Below are 21,288 nucleotides of genomic sequence, written 5' to 3' on the forward strand. Positions count from 1 at the left end.
GGGGTGGCCAAAGCCGCCCCTGGAGACGCCGAGCAAGGTTCGCACGACCAGCACCAGCGGCTGAAGGAGCGCATTATAAGTCCTGGTAGCGAGAGACCCGGGCGCCACGTGACGCTGGCCCCAGCTTCTGGCCAGCCGGCGCTTCCCGCGTCCCCAGCAGGGAGTGCTAGTAGCCGCGCAGGTAGCGAGCGAGAAGCTGCAGCATTTTCCCGCCCGCTGCTTGTCCTCACCAGCACCGCGCGCCCGCCAGCCTCAAGGCTCCTCTGCAGACGGCGCCGACGCCGAGCTGACCGGCTGGCTGGGATAAAGGCCGAAGGAGGCTGGGGGGGGGGGAGGCGGGGAGAGGGAGCTATGGTTCCACTGCCAGCCGGGTGAAGAGCGTGGGGCTTGAGGGGAAAGGGCGCGCGCCTCACACGAGCAGGAGCAGCAGGAGCAGTTTCTCCTTCTTCCTTCCCCCTTCTCTCTTCCCCCCTGCGTGAGAAGAGCAGCCGAGATTCCAGCTGGTCGCCGCAGCAAAGGTACGTGTTTTCCTTTTCTTCTTCTTCTTCTGCCTGGCTAGCTCTGGCTGAGGGTCTTTTGGCACCGACTGCGTTGGGGAGCGCGACCGTCAGTGGGCGCCTTGGTGCGCCACACCGCTATAACCATCACAGCTCACAGGAGCTTTAAGCGTTATTATTATTATTATTAGTATTATTAGTATTGGTATTAATATGGTGCTACCATTTTGGTCGGGTAGGGCTACTTTCAGTTAACTTTGGGTGCCTCCTGGGTGCTTGGGACGGCAGGTTGGCCAGAGAGTAAGTCTCGTTGAAGCCAGGGAGGGCTTACTTCGGAGTAAACATGGCCAGGACTGCACTGCATAAAGGATGCTGCAGGAAGGACCTGCTGAAGTTTGCGCAGGGAGGCAGGGAGGGGAAAGCGAAGAGCGTGTGAGGTGTTGCGACTGGCTGGGAGACGATTTGCCAGGCGATAGAGGCAGGCTTGCGTTTGCGCTGCCGCGGACCAGACTGCGCATCCGCGTCAGTCTTGTTGTCCTCGTCGTCTGTCAAATGGGACGTGCAACAGTTTTAGCGGAACCACCGAGGACAGGAGGAACTCTCTCGGAGTTGACATTTACAGCTGCATGTTGTAATCATTGTAGAGTTTCCTAGGTTATGTTTTAGATCTCTTCAGTCTATAAGTCAGTGAAGCTCCTTTTGTCCTTTGGAAAAAGAGAGGCAACGATGCTTTCAGCTCCTTGGTAGTTTGGCCACCTTAAACGGGCTATTTGTCTTGTTCTCTCAAAAGTTTGCACGACAAGGACTGCAAACTAAAACAAAAAGCCTGGAAAAAAAATAAACCGAAGAGAAGTTGTAATGAACGCTGGTAAGGTTTTCCTTTGCAACTCTCACCAGAGCTATAACCTACAACTCTCTTAGTGATCTGGCACCAATGGCATTTTTGCACATCATGTTTATCATAGTTCCTGTAATGCAGTTGGAAGACCCAACATCTACCACATTTTCATCCTAGCCTTCCTCCAGGGAACTCCTGGTGGCATAGGCAGGGGTTATTCCATTTTTACCATCACAACAAACTACCAAGGTAGGCCACTGCTGCAAGTTTGATCATGGCTGTGCAGGGATTTGCATTCATGAGTTGCTGCTCCAAGTCCAAATTCTAAAAAGCTTTTGGTACAATGTACTGTTGATTTCAGATTGTCAATTTGGGTCAGAGCGATAGTATTCCGGTGTTGGTGACACAGTTTGGAGAGAAACAAAGCCACAAGTGCTGGTTGCTATATCACGGTAAACCAAGGCTCATGGTTTGTTCCTCCTGGCTCCAGGGAGGGAGGAACAAAGGTAGGAGCAATTCAGCAGTGTGCACTAGCATGCTGCTCATTCACAGCAAGTCATGGCTTATGGCTTACCACAATGTGTCAATGTGTATTTACATCAGTTGGAATTGGTTCCAGAAATAGGTTCAAAAATGGTGGGAAATGTTAGATTTTGTACAGCCAAAATCTGCTGGTTGATACTAATAAAAGTCTTGCCCAACTGTGGGGTTTCCCCCCTTTCATTTTCTTATGAACTAACATGGCCCCTTTACACACACACACACACACACACACACACACACGACAGTTTTATTGATTTGAAACACATTCCTAACTTATCTCTTCTTTTGTTTGAAATTACCCAAGCAATGTGTTGTTGGCAGTAACTTTGTAACAGTCATGTAAAGATGCAGTAGCTGTTAAAAGAAAGCATAATTAAGGGTTATGCAATGGGACTGTTTAAGACTTAAGTGTTTTCATTGGCACTTGTTTTGTTTCCTAGTGTAATAATGTTCCACATTTTCAAACCTTGTGGGATTTGCATGACACAGAACAGGGTGAAGAGTCATTTTATTGAGACCTTTGGTTGTTTGCTTAATAAATACAATTTTAAATTATTTTGAAATATTAGCTGTCCTAATATTTTGGAGAGCAAATGAAAACTGCTCCATGGCTTGTGTATAGGTGTGCGTAATGAAATAGAGAGAGAGGGAACTCTTCATGTGGCTATCTGAATTTATTATTTATTATCTACATAGATGAAATCCAAGCAGCTTCCTAGAGTTTCTGCTCACCCAGTGGATTTTAAAAATCCATTTTCCATAGGATAGCTGACCCCTATGCCACATCACAAAGTGCTTTTGAAAGTCCTCCTACAAAGCAAGCCCATATAGTTTTACTCAGAATTTGCACTGTGTCCAGAACAGCTTACTCACAGTGTGAATAAAATTATGAAAGGTGCTGCTTGAAAAAAAATATCTTCAAAGACTTGCTCCATTTGTTTCACATCTTTTTGGATCCTGACTGCAGTGCCTACAAGTACAATTAAGACTAGACAAGATTTCTTCCTGTAGCAAATCTGTATAGCAGAGAGTTAATTTGTAAACATTTGAGAGAAAATATTTAATAAAAGTAGGTTAAAAATTAGGAAGCATTAACAAATAACAATAGGGTTGCCATATTTTGAAGAGCAAAAAAGAGAATGCCATGATGACTCTAATTTTAAATACCCCAAATATATGCTGGCTATAGAAGCTGTGATATATTGCTGAGGGGGGGGGGGCAGGAGAAGAGAAGAGGAAAGCAAGTCTTCAGCCACTAGTTATGTCTATGTCTCATCCAGAAAGTATAGCCAGAGACATTTTGGCAAATTTTAAAAATCTGCCCAGACAGAAATTTTACCCCTGAAAAAGAGGACATGTCCTGGAAAAAGAGGACACATGGCAACCCTAAACAATAACAAATACCAGCAAATAGTGAATTCCAGATATTTGAAAGTTATGAGGGGTAGAAGTTCTGCATGGCATGGGGAAGAATGTGTGACAGAGGCACGGGCACATGCATTCTACCCCTAATTTGCCCTGTGCTGTGCTGAAAAGGAAATATTTAAATAACCACGTTGGAAATATCTGCATGGTTCTAACAATGTTCAGCTGAACACAGTTATAAGGCCCCTTCAGACATTTATGGGGAATGCTTGCACATGAGACATGGTGGCTTTTGTCACACATTCACTTTGAATGCCTTGAGACCACAGCAAATAGGGCAAGAACTGACCTTGCATCAAACTAAGAGACATTGAGCATAGTACCATATAACTAGTTCTGCACAGCTAAGGAAGCTTTGGGCTATGTCCCCTGCCCCCTGACAACATAATCCTGTGTCACATGGTGAACTACGTTTGAAAATGAGGGTAGTTTGAAAAGTAGGGCCTTCTCGGTAGTAGCGCCCGCTGTGTGGAACGCCCTCCCATCAGATGTCAAGGAAATAAGCAGCTGTCTTATTTTTAAAAGACATATGAAGGCAGCCCTGTTTAGGGAAGTTTTTAATATTTAATGCTGTATGGTTTTTAATACTCGATTGGGAGCCACCCAGAGTGGCTGGGGAAACTCAGCCAGATGGGCAGGGTATAAATAAATAAATAAATAAATAATAATAATAATAATAATAATAATAGTTGCAAGCAGTTTTCTATGGCATGGAGGACTGCTATTCAAAGAAAAAGGGTTTTGAAAAACCCTATTCTGCATGCTAAGCCATTGGATTCTTGCCTTGAATTAAGAGAATGAGGTTTAGTGTAGAGATCAATCGAATAAATATAAAAATTGTGTTCTGCAGGAATTTTTATATATAACTTTCAATTTTTGATTTAAGTTTATTTTGTATAAGCTTCACAAGATGATTATATCCTTCAAAGATAACAAATGCAGCACCGAACAGTATGACAGTGTGAAACAGGGCTGTGCTCTTGCTCCAACTCTCTTTGGCAAATTCTTCTCCCCAGTGCTCTCATACACCTTCAGCTCAACTGAAGATGATGTCTCCTTTCATTCAAGGAGTGACAAGGGGCTGTTCGACCTGGTATGGTCTCTGCACCAAGACAAAAGTGCAGTGGATCCTTATCCAAAGATGTTGTTTCCAGATAATGCAGCCTTGACAGCACACTCTGTGGAAGCTCTACAGAGACTCCTCAACTATTTTGTTGAAGCCTGCAAGGAGTTCGGCCTTTTTCCATCAGCCTGATGAAGACCAACTTCCTGAGTCAGGATGTTGCCAGCACTCCAAGCATCAGCAGTGATGACTACATGCTTGAGGTCTACCTGGGTTCCACCATAACCAGCAACCTCCTCATCGATGCTGAGCTGAACACATATATTTATTGGCAAGGCAGCTACAGCAACGGCTTGCCTCTCCGAAAGGGTATGGGAAAATGTTCAGCACCAAGATGGAGATCTACCAGGCTTGTGTATTGAGTACACTCCTTTACAGAAGTGAGTCATGGGCAACTTACAACTGCCAGGAACAATGCCCCAATGCCTTCCACATACACTGCGTCAGGAAGATTTTGGGCATCACGTGGCAAGAACTATGGAATGTAAACATGAAATTTACGGCTTGTACTGCCTTAAAGGAGAATTTGTGGGAAATGATCTACAGATGGCATCTAATGCCGGTAAAGCTAGCAAGGATGTATAGAACAAAAAATAAGAAATGTTGGAAGTGTGGAGAGGTGGAGGGTGACCTCTACCATATGTGGTGGACTTGTAGTAAAGTGAAGGGCTTTTGGGAATTAATCTATAACGAACTTTAAAAAATCTTTAAATACACTTTCCCAAAAAGACCTGAAGCTTTTCTACTGGGATTGATTGGAAAGGAAATTGAAAAAAAAGATAAAAACCTCTTTCTATATGCCACAACAGCAGCCAGAAATATGTTAGCTCAGAATTGGAAAACAGACATAATACCGAATATAATGGACTGGCAGGTTAAAATGATGGACTATGCAGAACTGGCCAGACTATCAGGAAAATTAAGAGATCAGGACAAGCAGAAGTTTCAAGAAAATTGGAGTAAATATTTGATGTATATAAGAAACAATTGTAAATCTTTGAAGACACTGGTAGGGTTGGAATAACTCTTACAGCGTGTAGCTGATAATATGATATATAAAGTACGTGACATTAGAACTTTATTTGATGCTTACCAAAGAAATGGAGGGAAGTCAGAGGCATGATAGAGCCTAAGTTAAATATGTAACCTATATATGTGTAATTTATGAATGTATGTATGTTTACTGAAAATCAATAAAAATTTAATTTGCAAAAAAAAAAAAAAAAAAAAGGAAGATTTTGGGCATCACGTTGCAGGACAGAGTCTCAAACAAAAATGTGCTCTCTGAAGCCCATATTCTTAGCATGCTCACATTCTTGTCTCAGGGACAGCTATGCTGGCTTGGTCATGTCCACAGAATAAAAGATGGTAGGATCAGGTTCCCCAAGGATGTGCTCTACAAGCAACAAGCTTCAGGCACAGGCCCTTTGAAAGACTAACTCTGTGTTACAAAGATGTCTGCAAATGTGACATGAAGGCTGGCAATATCAGCCTTGCTGTGTGGGAAATCCTTTGCAGATGACTGCAGTGCCTTGAGATAGTCAAGTCGTGCATCTGTAGCAGTGACCAGAGAAGGAATGACTGTTGGGAGGAGTGCAGAGAGAAGAAACACCCTGGTGCATCTGCAGCAGCACAACTGGATGTCTTCATCTGCCCCAGTTGCAGTAAAACATGCCTCTCCCATATCAGTCTCTACAGCTACATCAGGCGCTGTAACTCTCCAGTAGTTCGACTCCACCCCTAAAGGCGCACTCTTCCATTGTCTTCCGAGACAGATGGATGCCAACCACAAGCCGTAAAGTAATGTCCACAATTGCAGATAACAATTATGATTTAAAATTCTATGTAAAACAAATTTACTTTCAGTATAATATTGGCATCATGTTAAAAATTATCACTAAGGTCCGCTATGAAGCCAATTATGTATGTCAAGAAAACTGATTACCTTTTGTTTGCAATCAATTGCTTCTCAGTCTTTTGACTAAGATCAAGTGTAGTGTGTTGTGTTTAATGTAAATGCAACTTAATGGTGGTGGTAGACTGACATAGTGAAGTTGTAGTTTTTTGTACTTTGTGTATTCTCTGCTTAGTGCCAGAAGATACTTCTTAAGGAAGCAAATGACCTGAAAGTGAGGAGCTTTTTCATAGTTGTCAGACCAATTCTAGAAGCTTGCCAAAATGGAATGTTTATATGCTCCATCAACTTCTTCCCTGTAGACAGTTGGAAAACTGACATGTCTATACAGAAAATAAATATTCAGCCAGCAGTACCTTCTTAATCTGTAGAATTTTATAAGTGTTTTGTTTTGCAGGGTGGAGGGGGGATTGACCTTGTCCTTTCTGTATTGTCTTTTTGTGTCTACAAAACCTACTCAGTTAAAAATATTTATGTCTAAATGTGATATACAGCCTGTTCCTCTGTGACTCACTGTCTTTGTTTGAAGGCATTATGATATGTGATGATCTATTAAATATATATGAAGTGCTTCTACTAGTGCAAGGATTTCTGCTCGCACAATGGAACTTCCCCTCTTTCTCCCTATGTACCTCCTGTCCCCTCACGCTCTCAAAATCTGCTCTGGAGGGTTGAGGGAAACCCTAGAACAAATTGGGGTTGCAGGAAGAGGAGAAGGAGGGGAAGTTCTATTGCACAACCTTGTGTTGTCAGAACTACTTCATTGGGTATGGCCCATGGTATCAAAATAACCTGTGTTGAGACTTATGCTGATTATTTATACATGTATTCATCACTGAAATAATTGATTCAAATCAGGATTTGAATCACTAGGAATGAAAAAATCAGTTTGAATAAGTTATTTGAAGAATCAAATCTCTCTTTTTGTAATCTGTGTTATTTCCTGACAAGCTTGCATAGTAATTTTTTGCCATAAAGAATTAAACATATTGCAGCACAAGCCTGGATTTACCACCAAGCAACGAACTTGGTTTAAGACTGATTTTTGTTTGTTAGGGAGAAATAAATCACAACCCTGGGTTTGGTAATCCTGGGTTCATTAATCTATTTGCTTCTCAAAGAGGGATGAGCAAAGCAGAAGTGATCAGGATACATGCACCAGAACACAACTCACAGTTTGGTTTCTTAAGCTAAGGTTTTTGTCTTACTGTTACATGCAAACATGACCATGTGGAATCCAAATCATTCCACACTTGTTGCACCCAAAAAGCTATGAGCATGAACTATGGATTGGAAAATACCTCAAAACTAGGATTGCAAATCAGGATCAAACAATGATTTCTCCTACTAGTTTGGAGGAGTTATACAAACCACAGTTTTCTGGTTTGTCACCCAGTGGTAAACCACATTTTACACAAAAGTGGAAATAATGGATTAAAACATAGCATGCAGGTGGAAGAGGAAGTGCTGAAGTTTTCTTTCAGCCTGCCAACCCTGAGCACAGAGCCTGTTGATGCTAAGCCATGTTTCAATGTTAAATGTGAAGCAATCCTCCAAATTACCTTAGCGTGGGGTGCTTCCAGTGTGTTGCTAATTTGTGGATGGGATTCAAGTGCATATCAGTAAGTTCAAGTTGTACATTTAAAGTGGATATGGTGCTCTTGCGCAGTGAAGCCACTTCAGAGAGGGGGAAAATACAAGTCTTTTTTGTCACAAGTGATGGGAAAATGCACTGTAAAATGTGGAATAACAATTGTTTGACCCCATGTTGCGTAACATCCCCATAAACAAATAAGAACGAATGATCAATAAAGGGTGGACATCATGTAATCTCTCACAAACTTTGTGGAAACCAGTTGAGATGAACGCACACCTCATCTGGAAGCAACCATGGAAGTTTCATGGACTACTTATGTAACATGAAAATAGTTGTTTCTTGGTAAGTGTGTGGCAACTCTGTAGTCATCTATGTGTGACAAACCTGTGAATCGATTACTCCAATCCCAGGGATGTAGCTCCCTTGTTTCACAGCTTACAGAATTTCTCTATCTACCTTAGTCTATCCAAGGCTAGCCTGCTATTGGTGTTGGTTAATACTTATTGATAGAAGTGTAAGGCTGCTATGCTGAAAACTAGGGAGTAATTCCTGCTGAAAACAATGGAATATACTTCTGAGTAAACACGTATAGCATTTTGCGGTATGTTACTCCTTCACTTTTATTGGTGCAACCCCGAGGTATATTGAATGTATATTTGCTTTGTTTGTTATTTTAACTTGTATGCTACTTTTCCTCCTAAACGTGGCACAACAGCAAAAATACATATCACTACATGTTTACAATAAATACTAATACCCTGCAACAGATGATTTTTAACAAGCCCCACTCTCGCTCTCGTATTCTTGTGCAGTTCTTAAAGCAACAGAATGGGGAACTCAGTGTTCTGCTGAGCATGTAGAGAATAATTGGGAAAATTACATGGCTTTCAAAAGTTAAGGGTGCAGTCATCCATACTTGTCTTGAGTGAGTCCAATTTAATATTGTGGGATTTGTTTCGGGGGGGGGGAGGATCAAACTACAAGCAGAAGTCTTGCTTTGTTTTTAAGGCCTTTACTTCTTTCAGAACACTTTTTGTAATATATAGCCACATTTCAAATTAAGAGAAAGCTAATTATATGGAGGACCCAATTTTTAGGAGTGTGGAGTGACTTCTAACTCTCAAAGAAATTAATAGGAGATGCATGTAGTTAGTTATGAAAATCAGAACACATAGCCATATGCACTATATCCATATGCATTATTAGTAGGATGTTATGCTTTGGAGGCATTTATTTAATATTCAAAAACAGCTGTTTATTTTTAAAGATAGTTTGGGTGTGCACAGTAGTCTGTTCCCATTTCATGTTAACTAACAGCTGTTGATGTTTTTATTTCACAAGCTTTTTGTCCTGTTAATAGATAAATTGAAGAAAACCCAGCCAGATGGGTGGGGTGTAAACAAACAAACAAACAAACAAAGTTTATGTTTTCACTTGCCATTTAGTGCCAGAACTACTGGATGTGTTCCCACTCTTGTATGGTTTGCATCTGATCATTGGTGACTAATTTGATGTTTGAACTATTGCTGAAAGACCCACTTATATTTTAGTGCTGTTTCTTCTATGCCGGTTCTGAAATAGAGTATAACTTCTTCACTCACCCATTGATTTTAGTGGGTCTGCTCTGAGTATGACCTAGTTGGATGCCACCCCATATCTTTGAATTCAGCATAGGAATGGACTGGATTTTAAAACATAATTAATCAAAAGTTGCCAGTTCCTGTTGATGTTAAACAAATGCTACATACATGCTGATATGTCATTAATGGTGGTTGGGTTTGTTTGTTTTTTTTAAAACGAAAAGTTTGTTGGGAAGTATCAGTCGGAATATTGATAATGAAAAACAAATTCATATACAGTATCTATGGTTCATGTCAGATCCACTGTGAAGGGATATCATCTTCTCTGTGGTGGTATTTCATCTGTGGAATGCCTTCCCTTCAGAGGTACAGTTGCTTCCATTTCCATCTCTCTATTCATTCACAGCAAACTATGGCAAGTTCTTAAAAAAATGGGAGGGCCCGATCACCTCATCTGTCTCCTGAGAAATCTCTATGTGGGATAAGAAGCTACAGTTAGAACTGGATATGGAACAACTGATTGGTTCAAAATTGAGAAAGGAGTAAGACAAGGCTATATATTGTCTCCTTGCTTATTTAATTATATGCAGAATTCTTCATGTGAAAGGCTGGACTGGATGAAACCAAACCGGAATTAAGATTGCTGGAAGAAACATCAAGAACCTCAGATATACAGATGACACAACTTTGATGGCAGAAAGTGAGGAGGAATTAAAGAACCTCTTAATGAGGGTGAAAGAGGAGACCGCAAAATATGGTTTGAAGCTCAACATCAAAAAAACTAAGATCATGGCCACTGGTCCCATCACCTCCTGGCAAATAGAAGGGGAAGAAATGGAGGCAGTGGGAGATTTTACTTTCTTGGGCTCCGTGATCACTGCAGATGGTGACAGCAGTCACGAAAATAAAAGACGCCTGCTTCTTGGGAGAATAGCAATTACAAACCTAGACAGCATCTTATAAAGCAGAGACATCACCTTGCCAACAAAGGTCCATATAGTTAAAGCTATGGTTTTCCCAGTAGTGATGTATGGAAGTGAGAGCTGGACCATAAAGAAGGCTGATTGCCAAAGAATTGATGCTTTTGAATTATGGTGCTGAAGTAGACTCATGGACTGCAAGAAGATCAAATCTATCCATTCTGAAGGAAATCAGCCCTGAGTGCTCACTGGAAGGACAGATCCTGAAGCTGAGGCTCCAATACTTTGGCCACCTCATGAGAAGAGAAGACTCCTTAGAAAAGACCCTGATGTTGAGAAAGATTAAGGGCACAAGGAGAAGGGGATGACAGAGGATGAGATGGTTGGGCAGTGTTCTCAAAGCTACTAACGTGAGTTTGACCAAACTGCGGGAGGCAGTGGAAGACAGGAGTGCCTGGCGTGCTCTAGTCCATGGGGTCACAAAGAGTTGGACATGACTAAACAACAACAAATTCATTCATTCAAAACTGATGTATGGTTACTGGATTATAGATTCGGGCTGGAAATATAAAGTCTCTTTTGCTGTTGAAAAGATTGTTTTTTAAACATGTAATTTAGTCGTCTATACCTTGTTTCAAAAGTTCTATTGCTTTTTTACCTGTGTTTTAAAGACAATGGTTTTATGGGTATTTGGGGGGTTTTAGTTGTTTTGTGGACTTCAGCTGTGCTTTAGCTACAATTCTATCATGTACACTCCTGTATTAAATTTCATGGTTTATGTTTAATTTTTATGAATATGGTATATGAAACATCCTGAGGTCGCTAAAATTTAACACTGGCTTGATTTAAAAACAAATGCATAATCTTACCACATTTCAGATGAAAAGTGGCTGCCTTGAAGTTCGGTTTCAGCTATAGTTGTGTGCCATTGTTGTGACTGAGGGGCCTTTCAGTGGATAGCAGAAGGCTCTGATGAGCTTGAGGCGGCTGTCCCGACTCTGACTCTCCTCCTCAGACTCAGAATTCAAACTGTCAACATGACTGGAGGTATTAAAGGCTGTATTAACGAAGTCAGCACAGTATTCCAATGGGTCTACAGGTTACAAGCTAGTAAAGCACAGCAGAGCATGACAGTGCATGAGTGGACTTAGCTAAGAGGTTGATGCAACATTTGACATTCCCCCGTGCTCCCCTTTTGAAGAGCAGGACAGGCACAGCTATTTGTGCAGTGGATGTCCCAAGCCTCAAGTCTGGATAAGAAGAAGAAGAAGAGTTTGGATTTGATATCCCGCTTTATCACTACCCTAGGGAGTCTCAAAGTGGCTAACATTCTCCTTTCCCTTCCTCCCCCACAACAAACACTCTGTGAGTTGAGTGGGGCTGAGAGACTTCAAAGAAGTGTGACTGGCCCAAGGTCACCCAGCAGCTGCATGTGGAGGAGCGGAGACGCGAACCCGGTTCCCCAGATTACGAGTCTATCGCTCTTAACCACTACACCACACTGGGTAGTCCTCCATCAAGGCTGGGCATGTATGGTTTGTTTGCAGTGTCACCTCCATGTCCTTGGAGATGGAAGTGACACTGACGGAGCTAACTTGCTATCAGACTTATCACCAGGTGCCTCCCCAGAAGGTGTTCCCCTGACAGGGAAAAGTGCCAGTTGGTTCAGTGGCCTGTGATATTGTGCTTGGGGTGTCCTGTGTTGCAGGGGTGCAGGCTGTTGTCTTGCTACCTTGCTAGGCCTCTTCGTTGGCTCTGGATTTCCACCTTCCAAGCTGTTGGGACCCTCTCCTGGGCCAGAGTCCTTCTAGTGTCCCATATTTCCACCCCCCAACTTGCTAGGACCTATCCTGAGATCAGACTTCTCTGAGCATCTCCCACTCCTTCTTGTCATCCCAACTGCCCTCTTTAAGGCATCACCATGGAACTCATGACAGCAACTTTCTCAAGCAGACTATTGCCACCATCCTGTGATTCAGAGGGTGGGTCCTCTGCAGTACTCCTGCCTCCCCAGCCTCACAGAACTCAAAAGCTACAAAATAAGGCAAGGGCTGTTTGGCTGACCAGCCAGCTGCTCCTGAAGCAGAGCTTACAGCACTTCCGGTCTGGTTAGGCTACATAACACTTACTCCCTGCAGTTGTAGCATCTCCTGTGGCTGGTTTAGCATGGCCATTTAGAGCTGTCCAAGGTCCTGTCTTTTTGACCGTCTTCCCTTGTGAGTCTTCAAGCTCACATGTTGCTGGGCACATGCATTTTCTAATGCATTTATGCCAGCTCAAAATGTATCTTAGTTTTGCAGTTTTGATTCTGTCAAAACTTCAGGGATATTGCAGAGGACCTATCTTTTCTGATTTGTTCGGGGGGGGGGGGGATGCTGCATATCCCTAAAATTATGTTTCAAAGTTCCTGTTTTGATCAGTCATTTAGCTAAATGCAAATTGTTCAGCACATGAACAATTGGAGGGAACGTAACAATTTTTACAGCCAGTGTCACAATACCCATGGTAACACTGCCAACAAACAACAGTTATGGTGCAGCATGGCAACAACAGCTTTATGGCTGCAGCCTGTAGACAAAGTATATTGGGGCTGAAAGAGTACAGGAAAGTGTGGGTACATAGAGGCAAAGTTGTTACACTGATGAAACTTTGGAAATTGAATTGTGGGGAAAAAACATCATAGCTATTACTTCATGCACAAATGAAATAAAAACACAACTGAGAATGTGCCCAACTGTCCCTCTGGCTCGGGAATTGAGGGGGAATGTTGGTATTAGTGGATGAACTGTTTCTTTCCAGCAACTTGTTCACCATTGGTGAGCTTCCTCATTACAGAACGTTTGACAAGCAGGAAGTCTGTATGAGGGCTATTAAGAGAACATCTCATCCTCTGAATTTTAGAGATAGTATACATGGCTATTATTTTCACTGTTCTTGCACCCTTCTCTGGGTCCTCTATTTTTTATTCTAACATTGAATGAGAAGAAGGGGGGCATCTGCTTTATGTATTCTTTCAAGACAGATGCTTGCAATAGGTTTGCTTTAGATTGGGCAGTGTGCAGCGTTTGATTGCTTACTTTGTACCCCTGCTGAGAATCGCAACATTTTTTGAACTGAGCACATACAATTTTGCAGTCAACCTGGCTAATTAGAAGTGTGTGCTATGTAATTCAGATTATCCAAGTAGAGATTGCACATAATGCAGTGTGTATTACTGCACTGAAGCTTTTGCAGACTTTACCTATTATTTCAAATTGATTGGCTAAATCCATAAAATAGTTTGAGAGATTCCATTCCTTCAAAGTAGTAAATAACACTAAACTGGTTTGGTAAGCAAATAACATTCCTCCAATTCAGAAAAATAACATAGCACACATCTCTTGGGCCTGTGCCTTGGCTTCCTGTTTGGTCTCTTGGTGCTAATGTCTTCAATATGTCACTGGCAGCCATGACTGATGGGACATTTGTGACTTGCCATGTCCAAGTGAAACTCTAGGGAATGGAAAAGAACAATTTTTCTTATTTTTATCTTATTTTATAAGCAATAAAATGTGTTTTCACAGTGGGCAGCCCTTTTTATTTCATTTTTAGCCTAGTTGTTGTGAATATGAATAATGAATTTCAATTTAATTTCCTGATTTAAAGTGATGGACTTCATTACACTGAGGCTGCATCACATTAAATTTGAATTCCTTCCTAAATAATGTTACAGACCTCGTAAGTTCACCCCATGTAAGCAGCTCCCGTTTAAGACTGACCTTGCATTCGTTGTTGGAATGCTGTTGAAAGTGGCATTCAAGTAGTGAATGCTATACATACCACATTTAAAATTAGAAGTTCTCGCCTTATGGATAGGAGCCCACACATTGTGAGCATCCCCACTGCCATCTGCAGCTTCCAGGGTTGGGAAATGGTTGCTGGTGGTATCCGCACGCATGCAAAATAATATCTGCCTTCCACAGGGCAATCCTTTAACATTGCAATGGGATGGGACTATGTGTGTGTCCATAGACCCTTTGTGAATCAAAGTCTGCAGCTGACACCTGCAATCTGCCTTTCCTATCCTCCCTCTGTCAGTGACATAATGCTAATTCAGTTTTAAATGTTTGAAAGCATCTTCCTCTTTCTGTGAGACCAGATGTGGCATGCACCAAAGCACCCAGTACTTAGCTAAAACTCCCAACTTTGATCTGCATCAGGTACAGTGGGAAATCTTCCCTGGCCAAAGTCCACCCCATCTAGATGTGATTGCTTCTGCGGGAAATTTCAAAGTCAGCTTCCACATTGACCAGAGAGTTTCCAGTATGAGGTAGGTTTTTGTGTGTGCCAGACACAGCCAGCTTGTCTTCAATTTGAAAATGCCTTGAGCAACAAATGAACTTTGGGAATCAAATAAGTTTAAAGGACCCTGTCTAGATTAATACATTGTCTGACAATGAAGTAAAGAGCTTAAGATACAGTGGATGAGATTCAGAGATGCTTTTCTGCAAATAGACCTTTTCCACAAGCGGGAGGTCAAGAGAACCCCCAGAATAGCACAAGGGTGGAAGAGCAGGGAATCGTTCCATCTGGCAAGCAAAAATGCTTGCACCAATGGGACAATTGCCATAGTGCTACATTGATTTCCTCCCTTAGTTTATTCTTCACATGTGTGAGGTCAGGAAATGCTCTTCTGCTTGTGGAAAAGAGCCAATGTTGGGGGCATGCAAGACTTGCTAGTTGAATCTGGCCCTGAAAGTCCGTAGTGTGTGAGGTCTTCCACTGGCTCTTGTGCAACAGTTTACAGAACAATAGCATTGCCAGTATTTCTTCTTCTGGAATACATCTGGATCCAACTCTCCCCCCCCCTCTCTCTCACTCTGTGTGTTTTTGTGATGCCAATTTTAGAAGTTCATTTCTTCCCTTATTTTCAGTGTTGTCAAACCCTTGATTTCTCTAAATAAATTCAACATTACTATTTAGTTGTAACCATGTGGCATGGATATTTCATGCTCAGTTCACCTATGCTGGTGTTCTAGCTATATACTGCTTAGAGTTTTGGCTCTTATATAGGTATATCCAGGCATATTTAGTGCTACGTTTCTTGTGGAAGCCCAGAAAAGAACTGGGGGGTTAAGCAGGATGTTAAGGAATCACTCTGCACCCCCAGTTTGCCACAGTGGCATGCTGCCTCAACACTCACTTTCTACGTCTTTACGGGAGCAGATATTGAGAGAGATGTACATGCAAATCTGCACAGTAATTTGTGGCATGAGCATTGGAAATATTTCCATGTTGACTGAAAACAGTGTTGCAGTTCACCCAGGCTTTTATGGGGATTGATTTGTATGATCTGAAAGCTTATGGTTTTTTTGGACTGCTAAAGGATTAAAGCCTACCATTGTCCAGATCTGACTCAGCACCAGTTCACTTGCTGTTTACTAAATAGAACCCACCCAACCCCCCAGACAAATTTTTAACAATGGCCACATCTAGTTTGGACTGGTGCATATTCAGTGAATATGGAATCTTCCCTTATTTGTAATAGAGTGGATTTGCAGAATCCATTTGGGTTACTTGAATTAATTGTTTGCTATGGATATGAGGTAGCTAAATTTTTCATTTCCTCAGAAGGAGTATCTTCTAAGGTTATTGTAAGATGCATCCTAATTATGGTTTGCTAATAGTGAAAGAGAATATGAAGCAAGGATCCCTGGACGGCACTTTGAGGTCCCAACAATCAGCTGATTATCATGGCATCAAAGCATTCTTTGCAAGAAGCTTCTAAAAAGCCCTTCATGGTGCTATGAAGCTCAGATGAGCAAGACTTTAAAGCTCTGCACAAGGCTCTTTGGAAGCCCTTTGTAAAGAGCCCTGCACTGTGCTTTGATGCACCAGGTGCACCAACCTGGCCACCTTTTTACCTGCCTACACCTGATGTCATGTATGAGGTCGAGTGATTGGTAGGTGGATGTAGCTTAGCCAAAATGGCCTGATGTGCAAAATGTGGAGGCCTTGTGGGCCTAGTTAGACCATGGGTCAGAGGTTCCCTACCCCTGATGTATGGGAAGGACAGTCTATTAACTCTTGAAGCTGACTTTAACTGGTTGCAGCTGCTGTTGTGCTAATAACTCAAGCAGTAGTTTTCCTATAAAGGTACGTCACATTCTGGCTTTGGCTTTTAAGCAGACAAAGCTATTTCGGTTTAGTAAATGTTGATAATATATACTACGGGCTGCAGAAGGAATGGATACTGTTTATTTTTTCAGAAGAGGTTGAGACATACAGTGGTACCTCTGGTTATGAACTTAATTTGTTCCGGAGGTCCATTCTTAAGCTGAAACTGTTCTTATCCTGAGGTGTGCTTTCACTAATGGCGCCTCCCATTGCGTGCGTGCCTGCTGCTCACATCCTGGGGCAAAGTTCACAACCAGGAGCAACTACTTCCAGGTTAGCGGAGCTCATAACCCAAAGCGTGCGTAACCAGAAGCGTTCGTTACTGTAGGACTGGGAAAGAGCACCTTCAAATCCTACAATGGTCTGACTGAGTAGAAGGCAGCTTCCTATGTTCCTTATTCTGGTGAGAAGACAATTCTACCCATATTCTGTTTTATTTTATTTCTGTTTCACATGCTATTAAATAACTGGAGCGTTATATAAAATGTAGACTTCTAACGTGGGGGGGGGACTCTTGCACAATGTATGGCGTTTTTCATTTACTTAAATGGAAAGAGCAGATCTGTGCTTCATAAAAGAATGTGCAGATAGCTCTGCTCTCTCTCAACTGAAATGAATGGTGGGTGTCTAGTCAGTGCTGTGTGTGCGTTGGGGCTCTCAAGGCCATAGAAAAATGAATGGACAGGCTAAATATATGTGAGTTCTGTTGACTTTTTCTAAGATGCATTGCTTCTGTTTTTCTGCTATAACATTGGCAGCATGTTATAACCACAATGGCTTCTATATTGGTGTTATTCTCAAATGCACAATAGCAGTTATAACCACTCCTTTTAAATTGCTGTAATGCTTGACCATGTAAACGTCCTTGTTGGGAGAAGAACTAAACTTGTTACAGTTCAAATACAGAACTGTTGTTACCATAGCTGAAAGCATCAACACCTCTGACAAAATGCCTTTGAATTCTAGGTTTCTTTATTTTTCCACAAATGTACAGGATCTCCAAGAACTGCAATTTTAGTAACACAGAAATCCTAATTAGGCAGTGGGGGTGGGAGAAGAGATAAGTGGCAAGTCAATCCATCACTTCCAAAGTGCTGCTGGTTCACTTTGGGAGGGAGGTGTATTTTTTTTTTTTTAAAAAAAACCCCACATTTCATTGCTTTCAGTGGGAGGGGGAATTCCTGTAAGTATAGGAGCTCAGAACTAGCAAGCAATGGACTTTGGATCCAGCAGATCCAAGGCTGTCCTTCTCAGTCAGCCTTAAGTAGGAGTTGGTTTGCTGTTTCGTAAATATTCTTTATTCTTCTATAAATGCCAGTGTGACATTATTTCCCCCGATGGTTTTTGCCCTCAGATCTGCTGTTTAGACCAAGATGAACTGGTATAATATTTTGACTGGATTTCTACAGCTGAGTAAGTTGTCGGCTACTCTTTCTAAACAACAGCATAAGAAAATAATCTTAGAAGATGCTAGTCGTCTATTTGGTGCACTTCTTTCTTGGCCAGTGTCCCTGAATTTCTCTGTATCTTTGAGGGATTTGATGCTAGAATTAGTAACAGATTGGCAGACGAATATTATAGCTCAAATCATATCAGAGGAAACATTTTTGTGATGAAATTGTTCTAGATAATGTAATAGTATAGCAAGCCGAGCATACAGTTGCAATCAAAATTATTCAACCCCCCCCCCCACCCGGTTGCAAATTGGGTTTGTTACCAAAATTTAAAGGCTTTCAGCTGTTTGCAATGAGCAAATCAAACAAAAGCAATTGAAATAGCTCAACGCAACAGATGCTTTAAGTGGTTTCCCCAATTAGCAACTTAACACTGTAAATTTTGATAATAACCCTATTTGCAATGGGTTGTTTTATAATTTGACCACATACACAGGTGCATGTTCAAAAGATAGGGAACACTATATACTATCTCAACATTAGCAACATGATTCTGTTCTGTTGATTTCTTACAAAATATACATAATATATGGTCAGAATTGCCATCTTAAAGTTAATAGCCACTAGGCTTTTATAGATCGCCTTCACGTGTCGAACCAATGTGTGGGGCTGTGCTGGCTAACACCACCAACAATGTTGCATGTGCTCACTAGCAGTTGTTGCTGTCATCCATACATGCTTCTGCAGCAGGGAGCCTTTGTGTGTTCAGCTGTGTGGATGAAGGTTTCCACGTGATCTGGAATCCTGTGAAACACGTGGTAATGATTTGGTTGTTTAATTAAAAGCATTTCTAAACTGTTCAATATTTAAAGATATCTGCGTGGTGGACAGAATTACAACATGAAAACAACAAAACAGTATCATAAAAACAGTGATACAACATAGAGAGCAGGAATTCAGTGACTGAGGGGTCCAGTCTTATGGGGCAAGGCCTAGGCATAAAAGATATGAAGAAGATGAATGATGCTTTGTTTACTGTAAGAGGAAAGGACATTTAACTGTGCAGGGGGTTCCAGGTCACATGGAAGGCCCCCTCCCTGCACATATTTGTGCTGTCCCCTTGAGCTCCAGGGGAAGGGCTGCACATTGCCTGTAATGTTGTGGGCAGGGCTAATAGTTGTCACTCCTCATACACTGATCTACTGCACGAGGCCTTTATATGTACAGAGACATACTTTTGCAAAGTAAGTACAAGTGGTTTTAGGCAGTGGGGGTGGCCAGTATCAAGACAAAAAACACCAGTTGCAAAATTTAAAAACTTGACAATATAAAATGATGTAAATAATGATTATTATTATTATTATTATTATTATTAATAATAATTTGTACTCCTGAATTTTGTAACTAATTTTTACAGGGAAATATAAATATGCTGTTCTGTAATACATTCGTTTATAATATATACCCTTCCTTGCTGAAAGATGAAGGCAATTTTGGAGTGCTTCTCAGGGGATGGAACTGTGGCTGAACTGTTTCACATCAGTGTACATAAGTCATTTTATATCTATGTGAATCTAGTTCTTGATGTTTTCTTCATGAGTAATGACAAAATAAAAGAATGGGGTTGGTGGGGAACCTAGAATTAAGCTGATGGCCAAAAGATTATTTAAGTATCAGTGAATGTATTTCTGTAATTTTATGCATGTCTTTGGAAGTGTGCGTTCAGTAATTTTGCCCAGAATTTGTTTTATCTTGTGCTAATAAATGTTCTAGCTCTCTGTTATATGAGGTATTCAGACTAATCCTTTTCCCCCCCTGTACCCTCAGATTTTCTTCGAATGGTAATTTCCTATTGCATGGTATATCAGATTCCTCCACAGAGCTTTCAGCTACCATGTGTGCCATCAGAGAAGACTTCTAACATTTCTTTGCCCGCTGGAATTGCAGAGAATGGTCCTAGCATAAATGAGGAACATGGTACAATTAAAGCCAATGCCACATCACTGGTGACTGAAGATCATTTCCTATGTTGCCAGTGGAGTGATACACATATTAACTGTTTTGTATATACTTCAGAAATGGAAATCAAGGCATTTACGTACTCAGAAAGTGGTGCTTTTACATCTCAACAAATAGGTATGCTTGGGGAAGGTACAATCATCATTATTATTGTAGAAAATCATTGTTATTATTGTTGTTGTTTTGTATACAGCCCTTCTTCCATATATCTTCCATGGCGGTTCAAAACATAAAAATACAAGATAAAAACCACAAAATACATAATAAAAGCAAACAAACTAATAACCTCCACCCCTTCCCACAAACACATTTAAAAGGGTATAGGACAGGGGTAGGCAACCTAAGGACCGTGGGCCGGATGCGGTCCAATCACCTTCTCAGTCCGGCCCGCGGACAGTCCGGGAATCAGCGTGTTTTTACATGAGTAGAATGTGTCTTTTTATTTAAAATGCATCTCTGGGTTATTTGTGGGGCATAGGAATTTGTTCACCCCCCCAAATATAGTCCGGCCCACCACATGGTCTGAGGGACAATAGACCGGTCCATGGCTGAAAAAGGTTGCTGACCACTGGTATAGGGTGTTAATCAGCCAAAGGCCTGGTTGAAGAGTAACGTTTTTGCCTGGCACCTGAAGGTGTGTTGGTGTGTAATTGAAGGTACCAACCAACCCCCCCCCCCGAGAGAACATTCCACAAACAGGGAGCCACTGCAGAAAATGTAAGAGGATGTTTTGAATTTCTTGGTATTGGTACCAGTAAAAGAATTAAGATCACCCCATAATTTAAGAACACTTGATTATTTTATTGGGATTGGAAACTTTCTTAGAAATGTGTTCTCTCCAGTACATGGTATTTCAGTGGTTTTGGCTTGCAATGAAGTTCTGAAAAATATGTAAATTTTCCATTTAGATTCAATATGGAATCTACAGTTTTGGTCTAAAGAAAGCACAGAGGAGTTATTTTGTCTTGTGGAATTATCTACTAAGTCACCATACCTGGATGAAGACCTTTCAGTGAATCTGTTGTACACATTGTAAGTATAATCTATGTCAAATGTGAAATTTATGTAGTTTACAATTTTCAGGATTTTTTTTTTTTAATTCTGCTTTACTTCTTCTAATACTAGCGGTGGTAATGGGTTTGGGAGAAGAGTATAGGAAATTATCAGCTGCCCCCATATATCAAACTTTAAAAGCAAATTGTTAACATTGGGATTTCCTCCTGTCCTGCTCTATCTTTGTCCTTTTATAAAACTGCTACTAACATGAGTTTGACCAAACTG

At 41.3% G+C, this 21,288-nt stretch overlaps 1 protein-coding gene across 3 annotated transcripts in view; it reads left to right on the top strand.

The window, feature by feature from the left end:
• The first annotated feature begins 337 nt into the window (after positions 1-337).
• LOC308480361 (leptin receptor-like) overlaps positions 338-21,288 on the top strand; it is a 57,071-nt gene continuing 36,120 nt past the window's right edge. The window contains exons 1-4 of one of the 3 annotated variants that reach the window (XM_081011759.1): positions 338-518; positions 17,949-18,007; positions 19,816-20,124; positions 20,916-21,039. In XM_081011759.1, the coding sequence (XP_080867885.1) occupies positions 17,968-18,007; positions 19,816-20,124; positions 20,916-21,039 (473 nt within the window). In that variant the 5' untranslated portion in view covers positions 338-518; positions 17,949-17,967. Of the gene's footprint in view, positions 519-644; positions 669-17,948; positions 18,008-19,815; positions 20,125-20,915; positions 21,040-21,288 lie in introns of those variants that run through there. The other 2 variants (XM_081011757.1, XM_081011758.1) reach the window with 2 other exon arrangements.

This window comes from Podarcis pityusensis (assembly GCF_964106645.2).
Source record: "Podarcis pityusensis genome assembly, chromosome: 6".
Taxonomy (NCBI): Eukaryota; Metazoa; Chordata; class Lepidosauria; order Squamata; family Lacertidae; genus Podarcis; species Podarcis pityusensis.